General features: G+C 42.5%; 1 protein-coding gene and 1 long non-coding RNA gene across 3 annotated transcripts in view; one reads left to right on the plus strand and one right to left on the minus strand.

Annotated features, from left to right (window-relative positions):
* ap3b1 (adaptor related protein complex 3 subunit beta 1) overlaps positions 1 to 13,173 on the minus strand; it is a 144,607-nt gene extending 131,434 nt beyond the window's left edge. Inside the window, exon 1 of one of the 2 annotated variants that reach the window (XM_012967364.3) lies at positions 12,888 to 13,173. In XM_012967364.3, coding sequence (XP_012822818.3) covers positions 12,888 to 13,054 — 167 coding nt within the window. In that variant the 5' untranslated portion in view covers positions 13,055 to 13,173. Of the gene's footprint in view, positions 1 to 1,519; positions 2,080 to 12,887 lie in introns of those variants that run through there. The other variant, XM_012967368.3, reaches the window with a different exon arrangement.
* An 18-nt stretch (positions 13,174 to 13,191) lies between these two features.
* On the plus strand, positions 13,192 to 14,143 carry LOC116407875. The gene is made up of 2 exons (XR_004220581.1): positions 13,192 to 13,276; positions 13,897 to 14,143. It is a non-coding gene; the product is annotated as an uncharacterized LOC116407875 (long non-coding RNA).
* The last annotated feature ends 5,545 nt before the right edge of the window (positions 14,144 to 19,688 follow it).

Consider the following 19,688-nt stretch of genomic DNA (forward strand, 5'->3'; position numbering starts at 1 on the left):
ATATCCAGGGGTCCCTCAAGGCCACAGCTTATCAACCCATGTATGGGACCTTCCTAGTGTTCTCCTTTTGCCCATCACAGGACTGCACTGGTTTGTTACTATCTTGACAGGTCTGCATGGCCCGCAGTTTGAGGCAGTATTTGGCCAAGGTTGTTTCTAGATAAGCACTTTGCCATCTTATCTTCTTTTTTCGAGAGATCCATAGCACCCTACAAGACTTGCCCGTGCACAGTACAGTTAAGACTGGAAAGTTTCTATACTTCCATTGCCCAAGTCTAGTGGAGGCACAAGGGACGCATGAAAAAATGGGATCGGGTGGTGGCATGGAGCCTAACAATTTGGCACCCCCACTGAATTTGAGTTTTCTTTGTCCTTTAAATATAGTTCTTGGTCAAATGGGTAATTAATTTACAAACACAATAAAATGACTACACCAGGAGAGATTGTCCAGAAGTCTATGTATGAATTCTATTCTTTAAAGGGGTCGTACAACCAAAAGTCAAAGAAGGTGAAAGAAAATGTAATTCTAAGCAACTTTCCGGGGAACATAGCCCCAAGGACATTCTGAGACCTTATTGCATGGTATCACATTGTGTAAAGATGAATTAGGTTTTAATAACTCCTCACTGATAATTTAGGGTCGGCCGAGATGTCTAGGATACAAGGGGAAATAAACATATTATTTATGCAATTATGTGGATAATTCAAGTTTATTAACCCTAAGCCTCAGCATGGTGTGCCCCTCCTAGTACAATATAGTTATTCCTGCCTAAAGTGCTGTAACAAGATGTAATATATATATATATATTTATACACACACACACACACACACACATATATATAATGTTGAAGGAAGGTACTGCACTCAAAGGACTTAATTATAACGTGCAACTAACGTTTCTCAAGGTTGTGGAGACAGCCGAAACGTTAGTTGCACGTAATAAGTTTATTTGCTTGAATTAAGTTATGCTTGAAGGTACCGCTATGAGTGCAGTACCTTCCTTCAACATTGTACCATGCTTCAAGACTCCACCCGTGCATATCTATTTTTGCTTCAGTCATGAATTCAACTATTATATATATATATACACACAAAGATCTTTACCGAACAGGCCGCTCCACACAGGACTTATGTTGAACAAAGAAGTTTATTTGTAGAATATAACTAAAACTGATGTTTCGGCTGGCGTTCCAGCCTTTCCCAAAGTGAAGACTGCACCCAGGCAAGATTGACAAGATTGAACTTCAATCCAAAAATAAAAGGCAAATAAGCAGACAAGAATTATTCTGTGCTGGCAATGATATACAGATGCATACTGTACTATGGAAATAGAGAATATAAAACACACTTGTATAAAGGGTACAGTGTCCCTTTAAATGGCCTACCCACATGTTTTAATACAATCTACAACAGGGACGTGCAAACTTCCTCCAGATGTGGCAGCTCCCAGCAGCCACTGATAGTGTAGTTCAACAAGAACTGCAGAGTGGAATGCTGGCCATTCCCATCAGCACCTACCCTGCACAGAGCTGCTCAGAGGAAAGGTCCGGCTCTGCATGGTTCAGTCCTATCTCCTCAGCAGTCGGTTCTACGTTGAAACTAATCTGCAGGTTATCGGCTACAGTGAGAACACTTTTGACAGCTGACGCTGGACCTATTAACTTCATGAGGGTCTGCTCCATGGTGCCGCAGTGCCATAAGAGGTGACCATCAGCCCTGGCACCGTGCTCCAACAACAACCGGATATCAACTCCCTTCAGAAAAGAACAAGTTTCTTCAAAATTTCAAAAGGTCATTTCCCTTCAAAAACAGCCGCTGGCAGTCTTACAGTGGCCCAGCTGGCACCGTGCCACGTACATCATTCAGTTCTCATAGTCCCAGCCTTCTGACTTCAGGAAACCTCGGCGGCAGCAGTAGGGCTCTCCTATAACTTCATGCTAGAAAGAGGGAACTGCAGCGTGTCTGCCCCTTAGTCACATGCCCCGCGGGTGCAGTTGCACAAACCCATGTGTCACGCTCGCTGTGCAAAAGGAAACAACTCGTGCGTCTGACCAGTCAAAAAGTGCCACTCGGTGCTTCAACCAAACATGCTCAACTACTAATGAAGCGCAGCTTGGAATGCAATGCAGTTCAGCAAGTGACAAGATGTAAAGCTTGGAACTGCCCCAAGGTGTGGCTGCAGGGTGAGCACATAAACCCATTCACTTGTATTGGTAGCCAAACCCTGTAACCTGAGCCCTGCACCCTTCCCACACGCTATACACACCACAGGGAACGATGGCCAGTCACTTACCTGCACAAGCTCAATGACTTCTAAACAATTATATGGCCTTGCCCCAGTGGATAACTAAATGCTGAGCACGAGAAATGCCTAATATGATCTTCGGAACTTCAGATCCATTTCGGAGCATTACACTATAGTGTAAGTAAGTTGTAAGGGTATTTTGTAAGTAAGTTTTTTGTAAGTAAGTGTTATCTTTTATATTATTTTTATATTTTAATATTTTATATTATTTTTTATATTATTATAAGAAAGTATTCTGTAAGTAAGTTGTAAATGTATTTTGTAAACAAATGTTATTGGAGACACAGCATATTTGGTATCTTTTGCCCTTTTTTCTGGTCTCTCTGTAGTATGGAATTAAGCTACGTGGTTCCTAAGGTTAGAACCCCTAGCAACCAGAATGCTGATTGATTATGAAGCTAAACATGTAGGTAGAGAGTTCAGATTAACAAAGCTGCTTGTTTCTGAGTTACTGTTCTATGGCCTGGCGGGAGGGGGGGGCACACTTAGAATCAAACAAAAGGGATTTTTCCAATGTGGACAGTGTAAATCAGGTTGATAGAGATCTGGTCACTAGGGGGAGTGATAGCACCCTCATACTTCTTTTGCAATTAGATTAATTAACTAATGATCCATAGATATCAATCACTGATCAGCTATTTCAGACTGGACAGACTGGATTCACTTGCCTAGGAGGAGGTTAATTAAGACCATTTTCTATATAAGCACCAAAAACAACATGTCAAGGGCAGCAGCTTTGGGGGATGGAGCTTTTAAAGAAAGTATTAAAAAAAATCTCTGGGCAGACACTGGATCTCCAGATCAGACAGACAGAGTTGACCTGCAATTGTTGCATGCACAGACTGTAATGTCTATGTGGTGATCAGCAAAGGCAGAGGTATGGTGCCGAGGGCTCAACACAAATGGCCCCTTGTATTACCTTAACTAAAGATTAACTGAAGTAAACTTGCGATTACCATCATTATTCTATTTTTAGTGGTTTCTGAAGGTTAGCTGTTTTAGACTGCTAAAACAAAGATTTAAGCTTAAAGGCTCTCTTAGGAGTCAGTGTCAGTAATGCTTGGGTTACCTGACTATGCAGGTTGTGCGTTAGAGGTATTTCATGGTTGTGTATCTGCTGAGTGAGAATTGTTCTTCTCATACAAGGTCAAAATACTGTGGTCATACAGAAAGGAATAAAAGCAACATCAAGTCTAGAAATGCAATAACAAATAAAGTAGCTCTGCCCGTACTATAGATGCTTGCAGGTATACAAATTGTAAGAGAGAACATTTCTAATGTATAATTGTAGGGAAGGCTGCTGCACACTCTCTCCAGCATTGCTTTATGGCTCTGTAAATCACATAGCTCATATTTACTTGTTGCCAGTTGCTCTGCTGACATCTTGTGGATGCAAGTCCATATTGCATTTATGGATATCTACACATTCTTAGTGTATAAATGACCACAATTGTAACTTTTCCTGTCCTGTACTGCATATATATTTCAGAATACTGTAAGAGGTTCATACAGAGATGTCTATCACAAAGCTTCCCAGCTTACTGTCAGCCTCACTGACCAGGGGCCCATATCAGAAGACAGCAAGGCCAGTGTATGCACAATGAGCCTATCTTAATAATTTCACTACACAATCAAGAGCCAGAAAAAAAAAAATGTATAAAATGCAGGTTTTTGCTTGGTTTTTGCTATTCCTGGAACTCCCTAAAGGCACACCAGCAAGCATAAGGATCAGTTACCCTTTATATGGATCAGGTATTGGAGTTGGTACATAAATCCTTCGACACCGACTCCTCAGTCTATGGTACCTCCAACTCCTCTGTTTTTAATATACTTATGTATTTTTTATGTTGAAATATATGAAGATGGTGTCTGCTTTTGGGAACAAACCAAAGAACTACTGGCTAGGAAGCTGGCGCCCTACCCTATTGGTCATCCAAGCCTGTCCCTGCCACCATGAATGAGGATACTGTTTGTCTCATTCTACAACTAAGCCTATGTCATTGTGGCTTTTTCTTTATTATAGAAACTACAAAAAATCCTTAAACCTAATGTTTAAACAAAAGACAAAAAATGAAAACAATAAGGTTCTAATAGCTCAGCTGGACTTTACACTAGTGAGATTAGTAGTGAACTACACACTGGGCTTTATTCTTATGGCAGAGAACAAAGTACTTTATCATGACATATATGTGAATCATCAGGACACTGTAACATACTTTTTTTTCTTTCATTACAATTTAAATTTATTAGGGTCAGTACATTTTTATCGACTAACTATGAGGTAGTCAGGTTTAGGTACCCATAATTGCCTCTGACTCCGACTCCACAGTTCTGATATGGATTCCTCATTTACAGCAATGCTGCTTGGAATGCCTGCGCCTAATTAAACAGTGGCAGTATAAGAGTAAAGGAAGCCTAGCTGAGGCACAGTTAATGTTAACCTATACGATTCTCAGTACAGAATCCTATAAAGGCTACATAGCAGCTAGAGGGCTAGGCATAATGATGGGGGTGGTCTTACAGTATGCAAAAATGAGAAATCCCCTATGTTTTACAGATCGAGAGAATGCATAACTCTTAATAAAGGAGATCAATACGCCGACACAGCTCTCACTTCAAAGCAATGCTCCTTCCTGACTTCTAACAATTCTATTGCTGCACCAGTAAGTAACTGTATTAGTGAAATCCTTAATATTAAGCTTCCCAAAACATAAGCCAAACCTTTCCTAAACACATTTAATGTTTCTGCCAATACTACCCAAGGCAAACTGAATCTAATTAAAATGTAACTGCCCTCACAGTAACAAAACCTCTCTGTTGTTTATGATTAAATGAGATTTAGGCTTTGAAACTGTAGCCAATGCAAAAAATAAAATATATTATTAGTGTATAAGAAGAAGGAGCAGATTTACTATAACTCCATCATTTCTATTTTTTTTATTTTCAAATTTGACTAAACTCGTTTTCCCAAACATCTAATATTTACTAAAAAAAAAAAGTTGCAAGGAAAAGTCGCTGCAAGAAAAGTCATTAAAAAAACTTGACTTTTTTTAAATTGTTGCAGCAAAAATCCCGCCTTTATCGAATTGATGCTGCGACAATTTGCAAAAAGTCACATTTTCAGACAAAAAAAATGTAAAGTCTCAAGTTTTTAAACAAAGAAAGAACTTAAATGAAAGGGGACTTTCCATTGACTTCTTCATGAAATCAGCAAGTTTAATCTGGAGAATTGTCGAATTCAGATTTTTAGCCATCTAGATGCATAGTAAGTCTTGAAAAAGTTGCATCGTTTTGTCTCTGACTTTTTGCTCTAAAAATTTGATGGTTAGTAAATGGGCCCCTAAGTCTAATAAAAATCATTTAAACATAGGATTGTTTTGCCTCCAATAAGGATTCATTATATCTTAGTTGGGATCAAGTACAAGGTACTATTTTATTATTACAGAGAAAAAGGAAATGTGTTTTAAAAAAAAAAAATTTTTTACCAATCTGATTAAAATAGAGTCTATAGGAGATGAGCCTTCCAGCAATTTGCAGCTTTCTCTGTAATGGGTTTCTGGATAACAGATGCCACAACTCTAGTAGTTTCTACAGTGTGGGGATGACCATCCTGAGAGAGATGAGACTATTACTATATTTTTTTTTCCAGGCAATAGCCATAATTATAATGCGGCCTAATAAAGGGCAGTGCAGAACAGAGGTTCCATTTGTGTGCCACAATAATATTAATAGCCAATCCAGGTATGGGACCTGTTATTCAGAACGCTTGGGACCTGGGGCTTTCCGGATAAGGGGTCTTTTTGTAATTTGGATCTCCATACCTTAAAGGAGAAGGAAAGGCTAATAAAATTTAATCTCAAGCTGCAGGCATACCTTCAGTTGTCTCAATAGTGCCCTTAAAGGACAATGAAAGGTTAATATAAATTAAAAGTAAGTCTAAAGGCATTATTTTTAAGTACTTAGTGCATATCTAAATTCCCAGATCCCTGCTTGCTTCTCTGAGATATGGTGCTGGCAGCCTACAGCAGTGTGAAGACTACAGTGACATCACTGAAATCTCTCTCCCCTTCCTGTAGGTGCCAGCGGCAGCATTCCTATTCTCTGAGCATGTGTGTAACTTGATCCTGGCTTCTGTTCTGAGCTACACATGCCCACCAGCCAATCAGAAGCGGATCTGGCAGAGGGGAGGGGGGGAGGGAATGAAACACATGTGCAGTATGAAGCAAGGAGGGAAAGGAAGGGAGAATACCTTTTTAGAGATGGCTGCCTGTTCTAGAAAATGTGAAGTAAGTGTGACTGAGTAAATATTTGATTAGGTGAGCCAAAAGTGAGGCGTTTTTACTAAACAATAGGAGGACTATTGGGCAGTATGCTTTTTAAATTTTGACTTGCATTCTCCTTTAAGTCTCCCCATATTTCATCTATTCATAAGATCAGATGCCTCATAGGAAAAAAAAACACTGAGCTGTGTCAAGAAAATTCCCTTAATGCCTCGCTCCTGTACCGAGACCAAGACTGGTGTACATGCTCAGTTGTAGTTGGGATCAAGTACAAGGTACTGTTTTATTATTACAGAGAAAAGGGAATCATTTAACCATTAAATAAACCCAATAGGGCTGTTCTGCCCCAATAAGGGGTAATTATATCTTAGTTGGGATCAAGTACAAGTACTGTTTTATTATTACAGAGAAAAAGGAAATCATTTTTAAAAATGTAAGCTATTTGTAGTGATGCGCGAATCTGTCTTGTTTCGCTTCCCTGAAAAATTAGCGAAACAGCTAAAAATTTGCAAAATGCGGCTACCGCATGACTTTTTTGATTTCTGCAACTTTTTTTGACGCAATCGCAACTTAGATGGCAACTTTTCTTTTTGACGCACCCACAACTTTTTCCTTACTCTGCAAATTTTTGTTTTTTTGCTAAAAAAAATTGCCAATGGCAAAATGCGGAATTTCGCAGCAAGTCTATGCCTACCGAAAAAATGTTACTCATCACTAATTATTTGCTTATAATGGAGTCTATGGGAGATGGCCTTCCTGTAATTCTGGGTTTTCTGGATAATGGGTTTCCAGATAATTGATCCCATACCTGTACCGATTTTTCCCTCCCTTTCAGCTTATTACATGAATCCAATAAGTGTAGCTGCTTTTGTTCCCACAGCTCAGTCTCTAACAAGGCAGTGCCAGTACCGGTGCCATCCAGGGCCGGAACTAGGGGTAGGCAGAAGAGGCAGCTGCCTAGGGCGCAACGATTGAGGGGCGCCAGGCACAAACCTCTCCTGCCTACCCCTAGTTCTACTTTGTCATTGCCTCCGCCGCTTGTCATTAGCGGCGGAGGCAATGACCGACTAACCGCCCCGCCCCCCTGCACCTCCTCCTGTGTATTGGCGCGCATGTGCTGTTCGGGGAGGTGGGCGGAGTTGGCCGACCGGGTTGCCTAGGGCACCCGGTCGGCTTGGCCTGCCCCTGGTGCCATCTTTCAGAGGTGAGCAGTGAGTAATTACAGGTGGAGGTTACTCTTTCATCCCTCCATGTCTGTCTCTGTGCCACAAACATCCTGCTCGCGGCTCATTACCCAGTGTAATTCTGTGTTGGCACAAAGAGGAGCTCATCTAAATGGCAAACACAAGGGCACTAATGATTTCATTATATTAACTGGCTGAAAGACAGAATGTGAAAATATCCCATTAAAATGTCCCTTGATGCTAAGCCGTAAGGCTTCTGGGGTACAGGGTACAAATGAGTTTGGCCACTCAAATGTGCATTTTTTGGGCAAAATCTGTCCTGTGTGAACAGTGCCCAATTCCATTGATGTCAATGGCAATAGGCACAGGTGGCAAAACCCATTTCTGAATGTTAGTACATGTGTAGGACCCTTTATCCAGAATGCTCGGGACCTGATAAAAATAAGGCTACAAAAAGTCAGTTAAACATTGAATAAACCTAATAGGATTATTTTGCCTCCAATAAGGAGTAATTATATCTTAGTTGGAATCAAGTACAGGTACTGTTTTATCATTACAGAGAAAAAGGAAATTATTTTTAAAATTATTAGATTAAAATGGAGTCTATAGGAGGTGGCCTTCCTGTAATCTGGATAACGGGTTTTTTGTCACGTGTGACTATTATAAAGTTAAGTCACTGCCCCAAGTGTGCTCAATGGATATAAAGAGCAGGAATATTCACTGTGCTTCTCACTGCTAACCCAAATGAGACAAGGGTAGTGATGAGAGAAATTTCTCACCAGGTTTCACTGCAAAAAAAAATGAACATGAAAGCAAAAAAAAAAATAGTTGCGCAGGATGAAAAAAGTTTCTGCAAAAAACACACTCATTGACTTAAATGAGTTTCGCAAATATTTGCCATTTTGCAAATTTTTCGGCAAAACGAAATGGGACAGATTGGTTAATGACTAGCCATGGGTATTTAAATCCAGTAGTAGCAATGAAATCTACATGCATGCTATAGCCCTTAAGGAAATGCTCACCATTCAGTTCAGTGGAGGGGCAAAATTTAGTACACAAGACAGTAGGAATAAAGTGGCTGGCAAAATGTTTGCAATCACCCTGTCAGTCATTACCCATAGAGTGCGTTCTGACAGACAGCGGTGGCACAAAGGATAGCACTGCTGCCTTACAGCAATGTGCTTCTAGGTTTGCCTGATCCCCCCTTACCTGTGTGGGTAGACTGGTTTCCTCCCACAATCCAAACACATACACATAACGCTAAGATGCTTGCTTATGCTTTCCTCCTATCCCAACTAGACTACTGTAACTTGTTACTAACTGGCCTCCCTAGCTCCCATCTCTCCCCATTACTGTCTGTATTAAATACTGCTGCCAGAATTCTCCTCCTCTCATCCAAGAGAGTACAGGCTCCTCCCCTACTGAAGCCCTTATCGTGGTTTCCCATAAAACGAAGAATAACTTACAAACTAACAACAAACTTTAGAGCCCTTCATTCCTCTAAACATTATAGGCCTGTTAGTCTGATATCAGTAGTAGGAAAGCTTGTGGAATGGGTAATAAGGGATAGGCTACTTGAATACATTGTAAATCACAATACTATAAGTTTGTGCCAGCATGGTTTTATGCATAACAGATCTTGCAGACTAATTTAATTGCTTTTTATGAGGAGGTGAGCAGGAACCTCGATGCTGGAATGGCAGTGGATGTCATCTACTTGGATTTTGCTGAAGCACAGAAAGTTAATGATAAAACTGATTAATATTGGCCTAGAACATACTATTTGTAATTGGATAAAGAACCAGCTGAAGGACAGATTACAGAGAGTGGTGGTAAATGGAACACTTTATAATTGGGCCAGTGTTGTTAGCGGGGTACCGCAGGGGTCAGTCCTAGGTCCTTTGCTTTTTAACTTGTTTATTAATGACCTGGAGGTGGGCATAGAAAGTACTGTTTCTATTTTTGCCGACCATACTAAATTGCGCAAAACTATAAGTTCCATGCAGGATGCTGCCACTTTGAAGAGCGATTTGACAAAATTGGAAATTTGGGCAGCAAAATGGAAAATGAGGTTCAATGTTGATAAGTGCAAAGTTATGCACTTTTTCTAGAAATAATATAAATGGGAGTGTGTTGGGGGGATCCTTAATGGAGAAGGAGGATCTGGAGATTTTTGCATATAACAAGTTGTCTAATTACAGGAAGTGTCATTCTGTGGCTACTAAAGAAAATAAAGTGCTTAAAAAGAAGGGCATTGACTCAAGGGATGAAAACATAATTTTGCCTCTTTATAGGTCCCTGGTAAGGCCTCACCTTGAGTATGCGGTGCAGTTTTGGGCTCCAGTCCTTAAGAAGGATATTAATGAGCTGGAGAGAGTGCAGAGACTGCAACTAAACTGGTAAAGGGGATGGAAGATTTAAGCTATGAGGTTAGACTGTCAGGGTTGGGGTTGTTTTCTCTGGAAAAAAGGCGCTTGCAAGGGAACATGATTACTCTGTACAAGTACATTAGAGGGGATTATAGGCAGATAGGGGGTGTTCTTTTTTCCCATAAAAAGGATCGATCAGTGCACCAGAGGCCACTCTTTTATATTAGAGGAACAGAACTTTAATTAAAAGCAGTTCAGGTGGGTTTTTCACGGTGAGCAGGGCGGCACAAATTTGGGGACAGCGTGCCACCCAAGCTGCACTGAAATTTTACTCACATACGGAGCAACGGGGACCTCTCCCCAATGCTCCATAAAGGAGTTTAAATGGACGCGCAAATGGGGGGGGGGTCGTGAATATGCACGTTCACATGGGAAGGGGGGTGGTTTCGCATGCGGGTATAGATAGATCAGTAAGGGTTTGTGTGTGCTGGTTCACTTGGAAGGGTTAAACTTGATGGATTTTGGTCTTTTTTCAACCCAACTTAACTATATAACCTCACTACATCTCTTCTCTTTTGTTTCCATATGTTCCTGGCTGACTCCTCCGCTCCTCTCAGAGCAACCGCTTTCTTGCATCCCCCCCATTATTATTACCATTCTTAAACCTTAAACCTTTCTACCATACAGCTCTTTATAACTGGAATTCCTCTAGACATTCCGGAACTCCTCTGGAGAGAATCCTCCCTCAGTCTTTTTAGAACTAAACTCAAAGACTCCCTCTTGGAGCACTCGCACAGCACCTGAACTGGCTCTTATATTGTAGTGTCACCCACTGTAAGCTGCAGCACTTAAAGGGGTAGCTCACCTGAAAAACTGATTCAATTATAAAGAGAATCTCCACCCAAAAGCTGTTTTTGCATTAAAAAATAAAATGCAATTCTAAGCAACTGTCCAACATACATTTATTAAAAGTTCACAGAGGTTTTAAAGTGCAATGTGAAGCAGCATTTGCTTTTTCCTTTCCGTTCTGATTCCTGAAACAATGCAGAAGAAGTCAGCACCGACCTTAAGAAGAACCGACTTCAGATCTGTTCAGAACCACAGTAGGGGTAAGTTAAGGCTGCTTCACACTGCAGTTATATTCTGCTTCCAACTGTAATTACATTAAGAAAATAACTTTAACGCAACTGATAATACATATATATATTGAAAAGTTGCTTAGAAATACATTTTCTTTATTATGCAAAAAAATTGTAATTTGGCTGAGAATGAGAACCAATTTAATGGTTTGCACAGTAAGAAGCTATACCAAATGGACTGCCAATGCCATAAAAATGCAGACGGATACAAGTCATGCAGCTCCCAGTATTAAGGCTAGAATTAAGAATAAATACAAGGTCACTATTAGAAAATCCAGTCAAAGGGCCATACTAATTTCATTAAAGGAAAACAAACACAACTTAAGCTTTTTGAAAAGTTAACATATTTTCAAGTAATAAATAGTTTGGAACAGTTCCCTAAACCTAGGGCCCTGTTCCCCTGCTGATCTGGCTGACTGCTGTTTTCAGCCTGCATCCTCCAAATGCCACAATTCCCTGCACATATGATGTCAATAAGGAAAGGGACATCACAGTGCAATGCATTGTTGGTTATGTAGTTCCTGTATGCTGTGGAGAAGTTGTTATTATTTGTAACATCAGTGTTTTAGTCCCTCCTCCCCAGCCAGGATTTCAAAGAAGCAGAAAAGAACTATTTTGCAGCTGGATTTCAACATATAAAGTGGTATTTATTCTAACTTTTTGAAGGAACAGAATACAGTGTATATTAGGGATTCTGTGTTCTGTGGGGCTCTTTAACAACTTTTGGTTGTTTGGTTGGTTGGTTGGTTCAGAAGATGGAGTTCCCTGTTAAAAACCGTTCAGTCCTGACCAGCAATCTACATTTATAACTAGTTTCCTTGATGTTATGTGTTCTGAGAACCTTAGTGCAAGTGGTTGGATTGGAGCAAATCTGCAGTATGCCAATCATGTGACAGCCATGGGAATCCCCTGACATCATGTACAAAACAATCAGTCAATTCTGAACTGGGAAGCATGAGGCCTAACTGGGATCCAGATGGAGCAAGAAGTGCATTAGGAAACATGGGCTTTTTATCCGATAGGCTTTAAACATCATCAATAAATGACATGGTCATGATCTGCGCAGCACAATAATTCCCACCGCCACTTGCACCTAATTCTATCCCTTTATTTTACATGGCTGGCCTGGGTACCACCCAAGAGTCATACCCACAAGTGGGTAACAAGAAAGACTTAACTATAAAGTAATGTACTGCTATTATGCACACACTCCAAAATCATACAAATTCCTAGAGTGAGTGCGAAGGAGGCAAAAAAAACTCACTTTAGGGGGAAGTTTAAAATGTAGCGCAGAAGAAGAAGGAAGTGCAGGGGTAATGTTCCTAGATAGTGATGGCCATGCAGGTCATTATACAGTGTATCAAGGGTTGCCCAGAAAGCCACTGCACTCCTCCGCCCCATGCAATCAATAACAGGGTTTGGATAGGAGAAACTGTTTCCCACAACAGGAATAAACATGCAGCCACTGTACCAGGAACCTGCAGAATGTGATACTACAGCTATCGCTCAGGATCCCTCAGGGGATGCTGGGAAATGTAGTACAGCAACAGATAGAGCCACAGGTTGCAGATACCTGATTTCTGTTTCCCTGCCCTTTCCCGTTTCTTACTTTTTCAGGTCGGTGCTGAACAGTCCGAATACACTCGGTGTGGAGTTGCCACTTGGGCTTGCCTCCTGTGCCAGTTCGGTGGACTCTGCACCTCCTCCGCCAGAATGGTTATGGTTATAAGTCAAGGCAGTGCTGGCAGAAGACGGCGCCCCACCGAAGCCGGACATGTTGGTACGTCAATCCAAGAGGCGAAGCAGCAGTTAGTTATTCTAGCCCCGGAAGACGGCCCAGAGAGTCAGCAGCCCGGTCACGTGATGGCCAGAAAGCTCCAGGCACTGACACGGCGCCGAACAGACAGCAAGTGGGGGCGTGGCTTGAACCGGCTCGGAATTCCGGGTATACCATTCAACACTACGCATTGTCCAATCAGCGGCTGCGAGTCTTGTGCGGTAGGCGGGACTTGTCGGTGTAGCGTTTAAGTGTCACATGCCAATAGTTAGGTGTCATGTGTCCAGCGGTGCTTCCCCCCCCGGGGATGCAGGGAGAACTTTTTGTTAGAACTGTACTGATAGATGTTTTTTACTAACCACTGGTTTTCCCTTTCAATAGAGTCTATCACAGTTTGCTATTTCATTATTTTACCAATAAAGAGAATCCCACACCACTAGCACATCTGTAGAAAGTTGCAGTTATACATAAGGATGGTTTAATTCATGTCACTCAGACGAAAATAATAGGTTTTTCAAGATTCCATGGTGCCATTTGGTAAATGCACAAGAGAGCACCAGGTGGGTGGCAAAATGCTGGGATGTTTGCCAATGATCTTAGGATGTGTTGCTGTGGGCAGTATGATGCCACAATGGGTAGTGCCGCTGCCTTGCAATAGTGGGGTCCAAGTTTAGTATGTTCTGGCCTTGTAAAGCACTGTAGAATATGTTGGTGCTATATTAATAAAGGCTAATAAATAACGATGGAATAGTTTGATAACAGATCTTGCGAACATGTTTGAGCTGTATAATTCATGAGGTAGCACCTTCATTGGCTCCTATGATTGTTTATGTTTTCACAGTAGGCAGAGATCATCTTATCTGTGAAGTGCTCCTCTGAGGAAGTGGCCAATGGCGTGAAGGGCTGGGCATGGGGACCTTGTGGCACTAGGATGCACCGTATGTTGTTTGGTGTGGTATTATTTTTTTCAATTTAATTATTTTAAATTGTTTGTAACCAATAATTGTTTTTGTGTGTAAAACTGCTGATCTGAAACACAATTTAATTCTATGCAACTTTCTAATATAAAAGCAATTATAGTCTTTTAATGATTGTAAAGTTATTTTTAAGTGTATTTGTAATTGAAAGCAGATTGAAAAGATTCTGCTTTTTGCCGTTTCCTTCATAGCTTGGCAGACTACATAAACAATGTACAAACTATCAGAAGTCAGCTCTTTTCCAGTCAAGACTCCAATTCTCAAATGCCTTATGGCCGTGGCAGACGGGGTGATTAGTCGCCACAAGACAAATCTCCCTTGACTAATCTCCCCAAAATTCGATCCCACTGGCTAGAATGTAAATCGCCGGTGGGATGGCATATCCGAACTTCCACGATATCGGAAAAACGCAGCGCCGCGTATGCCATCCCACTGGCGATTTACATTTAAGATGGTGGGTTGGCATTTCGGGGAGATTTGTCACGTGGCGATTAATCTCCCTGTCTTTCACAGCCCTTACACACATTATATTCCTATCTCCTAACTTGATAAAAAGCCATCCAACCCGATTTTGGGAAAATTGCGGCGCCGCATATGCTATCCCACCGGCGATTTACATTCAAGCTGGTGGGATGGCATATCGGGGAGATTAGTCTCTGGCGACAAGGGAGATTTCTTGCGCGGCGACTAATCTCCCCGTCTGCCACGGCCCTTAGTGGATGCCCTCATGATCGCGGAAACAACCTACAGAGAGTTTATTATATGATCCCCTTATATATTTAAACGCACCAAAGGTAAGTTTACCCGCACTTGGGGGAGGGGGGCGAACGGGTGGTGGCGTCCCCTACAGGGGGAGTGAAAGCTGCGGCTGGGGCCCATTGGGGTGTGCAGGGGCCCCTGAGGCAGTAGCCCCAGTGAGCCCTGCACCCCCAAGTCCAACCCTGTTTGCTAACAACTGTCAGAGCAGCCATCAGTGTTGTATAAAGGATTCCGCTTTTGGAGTCAATTTTATATAGGCTGAGAAACCAGGAAAGCCAACAAAGAATATATGTGTACCATGGACTTAAAGGTAAAAAGATTTATAATTACTGTGGGGTGCCAAATGTTAGGCAGTGATTATAATAGCTTACCTGATCTGTTAGCTTACCCTGGGCTTGTGCTTTTTTACAGTTTACTCTGGGTACTTCTGTAGTGCACCATGTTGCAATCATCTTCTCCATTTTGCACAATAGAGTGAAAGCCTAACAATAGTTATAGCTTTTATTATAGCTTAAATCTGAAATACTCCCTCAGAAATCCTGTGCATGCTCCTTTCAAGTGAGCTCTTTATAAGCAGTTACAGGAATATATATCTTTTGAGCACCAATACTCTATATCAGCAGTCAATGCTCACAGATACACAAATGTGTCTGTGTAACCGAGGCAATTTAATTTGTTCTTCAAAATGCTCTGTAATATGGCCCAATAAAGCACTGAGAAGGGAGGGGTGCTAAAAGGTTATGCCAGTGGAGTAGTATAAAATATACTGTTATTGCTGTGAAGACTACCTTTTTTGCGGAGGTTCATTTTTAGACTTTATTTTTTCTTTTAATATTTGCAGTTTCTTCTACACTCTTACTATTGTGCTTAGTTTAATACACATTTTACTAAAAACAGCTTTCCTCTTCTTATCCACTAGAGGGAGTATGCTAGTATGTAAAAAGAAACTGCATTTCTGTAGTTCATAAGGGTGTCAGTCTGAATAAAAGACCTTCTCTGTATGGGTAAGAATTAAGAAACAGTTAAACTGGGAGGGTATTTCTCTTATAAATACAGTTCCAGTTTTCACCCTGTGATAAATGGGCCAAGGCTTCTGATTGGAATATTGCAACTGGAGGAAGGACAAGCAGAATTGCAGCATTGTTAATAAATCAGATCCTAAGTGGGATCCTGTATATTTGTCCAGGGTGACACAATCCAGATTTATAGTTACTGTATATACTCGAGTATAAGCCTAGTTTTTCAGCCTCCGAAATGTGCTGAAAAAGTCACCTGCGGCTTATACTCGAGTCGGGTGCCATGGGTCCCTCCAGACTAGCACCCTCTGTCTCCACTTACAGAGCTAGTTTACAGTTTTTATTTGAAATAAATATTTAAAAACATATACCCCACTGATGCCTCATTTAATGTAATTTTATTGGTATTTATTTTTTTCCACCCTAGGCTTATACTTGAGTCAGTAAGTTTATCCAGCTTTCTTAGGTAAAATTAGGTACCTCGGCTTATATTCGGATCGGCTTATACTCGAGTATATCCGGTATTTCAGATTAGCATCTGGCTGTGATTCCGTATGCAGCTTAGTCTTGCCTAGCTGCCAGCATCTCACTTCCCCTAGTCCCTTATGTATGTTATAATCCCCTTAAAAGAAACTATCAGGGTGTGACCCAACAGACAAGAAAAGGTAATATGACTAGCGGTGCCAAATTTTTAGACACCACCCTATGATTATAGTTGCTGAAACCACTGGGGGGTGCCCAATAACACCAGCACTCCTGGCTGCTCAATACTGAATAACGCTGCGCTTCCCCATCAGATGCTCAGTACTGAATGACACTGCCTACACCAGCAGCCCCGGCTGCTCAATACTGAATAATACTGCGTTTCCCCATCAGATGCACAGTACTGAATGACACTGCCTACACCAGCAGCCCTGGCTGCTCAATACTGAATAACACTGCGCTTCCCTTATCAGATGCACAATACTGAATGACACTGCCTACACCAGCAGCCCTGGTGCTCAATACCTCCCCTCTCCTAGATGCAATTCATTGTGGGTGTCTTCTCATCTAACAAGGTTTAACCTTCTTTGAGCCGATTACATTTTGCATTTGTTGTTTCTTTCTGCTAATATTACACAATGAGCTGCATAGACTTTGCAGGATAATGTGGCATCATTATCCTAACTTTGTTATTTAATAAAGTTACTGATTGATTCAACTTGATTATAGTTTAACTATACCCTTCTTTCACTAATACAGTGAGGGCCCATCCTGAGTGTGAGAGTCACGTGTGAACTTGCTCTGCAGGTAGTAGTCACCCACTCGGCTGGGATGAAGTCAGGTAAAGGTGGAAAATACAGTGTCCCCTGTAGAAACAGAATACAACACTGCACACTGCAAGAGGCATACAATCTGCTGCCACAGCAGCCTGCCAGCGCTGGGTGACAGTTGCAAGCCTCCCATATTCTGGATGATAGTGGGACAGTGTTGTACTGTAGTTGCCATCCTACACTAGATGACATTCCCCCAGAAATGGACAATCATGGAGTGCACCAGCTTCCACCAAGAATGACATTGTGCAACCCCACCCACTATAGATTACAGTGGACCCATTGCAGGCTAGTAGCTGCCTATATATTGGTTAATACTGTGTTCCCCAGTAGTGAAACAGCATCCAGTGCTTTCTATGCAGTTTGCTGTAGATTATTCTGTGCTCTACAGTAGCTGCACAACCCAGTGTCTAAATAGATGCGACTGTGATCCTCCAATATCCCTATGTCTATTCCACAACACTCTTCAGCAGCCCCCTGTATCACTCCGCTACCCCATGCAGCCCTGTGTATATACTATGTTCTCCCAGCAGCCTTATGTATATCACACTGCGCTCTTCCAGCAGCCCAATGTACATACTACTGCGCTCTTCCAGCAGCCATATGGGTTCGGACTGGGAACCCAGGGGCCCATCAGAAAACCTTACACCCTAGGCCCGCTTTTCAAAGTAATTTTCCTCCTTTCCTAACCCAACCTCTTTATTCTCCTAGTCTCTTTTACTTACATGCTAGCATGTATTCTTCCATCTATTTATCCTCTTGTTCCCATTCAGGATTAGGGAATGACCATGAAACAGGCCAAATGGTCAGGAGTAGATGGGCCCACTTACACCTGGGCCCACCGGGAGTTTTCCTGGTATCCTGGTGGGCCAGTCCGACACTGTACATACTACTGCGCTCTTCCAGCAGCCCTATGTACATACTACTGCGCTCTTCCAGCAGCCCTATGTACATACTACTGTGCTCTTCCAGCAGCCCTATGTACATACTACCGCGCTCTTCCAGCAGCCCTATGTACATACTACCGCGCTCTTCCAGCAGCCCTATGTACTACTGCGCTCTTCCAGCAGCCCTATGTACATACTACTGCGCTCTTCCAGCAGCCCTATGTACATACTACTGCGCTCTTCCAGCAGCCCTATGTACATACTACTGCGCTCTTCCAGCAGCCCTATGTACATACTACTGCGCTCTTCCAGCAGCCCTATGTACATACTACTGTACTGCACTCTTCCAGCAGCCCTATGTACATACTACTGTGCTCTTCCAGCAGCCCTATGTACATACTACTGTACTGCACTCTTCCAGCAGCCCTATGTACATACTACTGTGCTCTTCCAGCAGCCCTATGTACATACTACTGTACTGCACTCTTCCAGCAGCCCTATGTACATACTACTGTGCTCTTCCAGCAGCCCTATGTACATACTACTGTACTGCACTCTTCCAGCAGCCCTATGTACATACTACTGTGCTCTTCCAGCAATCCTATGTACATACTACTGTGCTCTTCCAGCAGCCCTATGTACATACAACTGTACTGCACTCTTCCAGCAGCCCTATGTACATACTACTGCACTCTTCCAGCAGCCCTATGTACATACTACTGTGCTCTTCCAGCAGCCCTATGTACATACTACTGTACTGCACTCTTCCAGCAGCCCTATGTACATACTACTGTGCTCTTCCAGTAGCTCTATGTATATCACACTGCGCTCTTCCACTAGTTCTATGTATATCACAATGAGCTGCCCCAGCAGCCCTATGTATTTACTAATGTGCTTTTCCAGCAGCACCTTGTATATCTCACTGTCCGCTTGCAGTAGCTCTGTGTATATCACATTGCGCTCTACCATGATCTGCCCCATTGCTAAACAACTGAGCTCCCCAGCAGCCCCATGTACATCCCAGTGCTCTCAAGCAGCCATATATCCCACTGGGCTCTTCCATGTAGCCCCCTGTATATCCCACTCCGCTCTTCCATGCAGCCCCCTGTATATCCCACTGGGCTCTTCCATGAGCCCCCTGTATATCCCACTGGGCTCTTCCATGTAGCCCCCTGTATATCCCACTGCGCTCTTCCATGCAGCCCCCTGTATATCCCACTGCGCTCTTCCATGCAGCCCCCTGTATATCCCACTGGGCTCTTCCATGAGCCCCCTGTATATCCCACTGCGCTCTTCCATGCAGCCCCCTGTATATCCCACTGCGCTCTTCCATGCAGCCCCCTGTATATCCCACTGCGCTCTTCCATGCAGCCCCCTGTATATCCCACTGCGCTCTTCCATGCAGCCCCCTGTATATCCCACTGCGCTCTTCCATGCAGCCCCCTGTATATCCCACTGCGCTCTTCCATGCAGCCCCCTGTATATACCACTAGGCTTTTCCATGCAGCCCCCTGTATATCCCACTGGGCTCTTCCATGCAGCCCCCTGTATATCCCACTGGGCTCTTCCATGCAGACCCCTGTATATACCACTAGGCTTTTCCATGCAGCCCCCTGTATATCCCACTGCGCTCTTCCATGCAGCCCCCTGTATATCCCACTGCGCTCTTCCATGCAGCCCC

This window comes from Xenopus tropicalis, chromosome 1, assembly GCF_000004195.4.
Source record: "Xenopus tropicalis strain Nigerian chromosome 1, UCB_Xtro_10.0, whole genome shotgun sequence".
Classification (NCBI taxonomy): Eukaryota; Metazoa; Chordata; class Amphibia; order Anura; family Pipidae; genus Xenopus; species Xenopus tropicalis.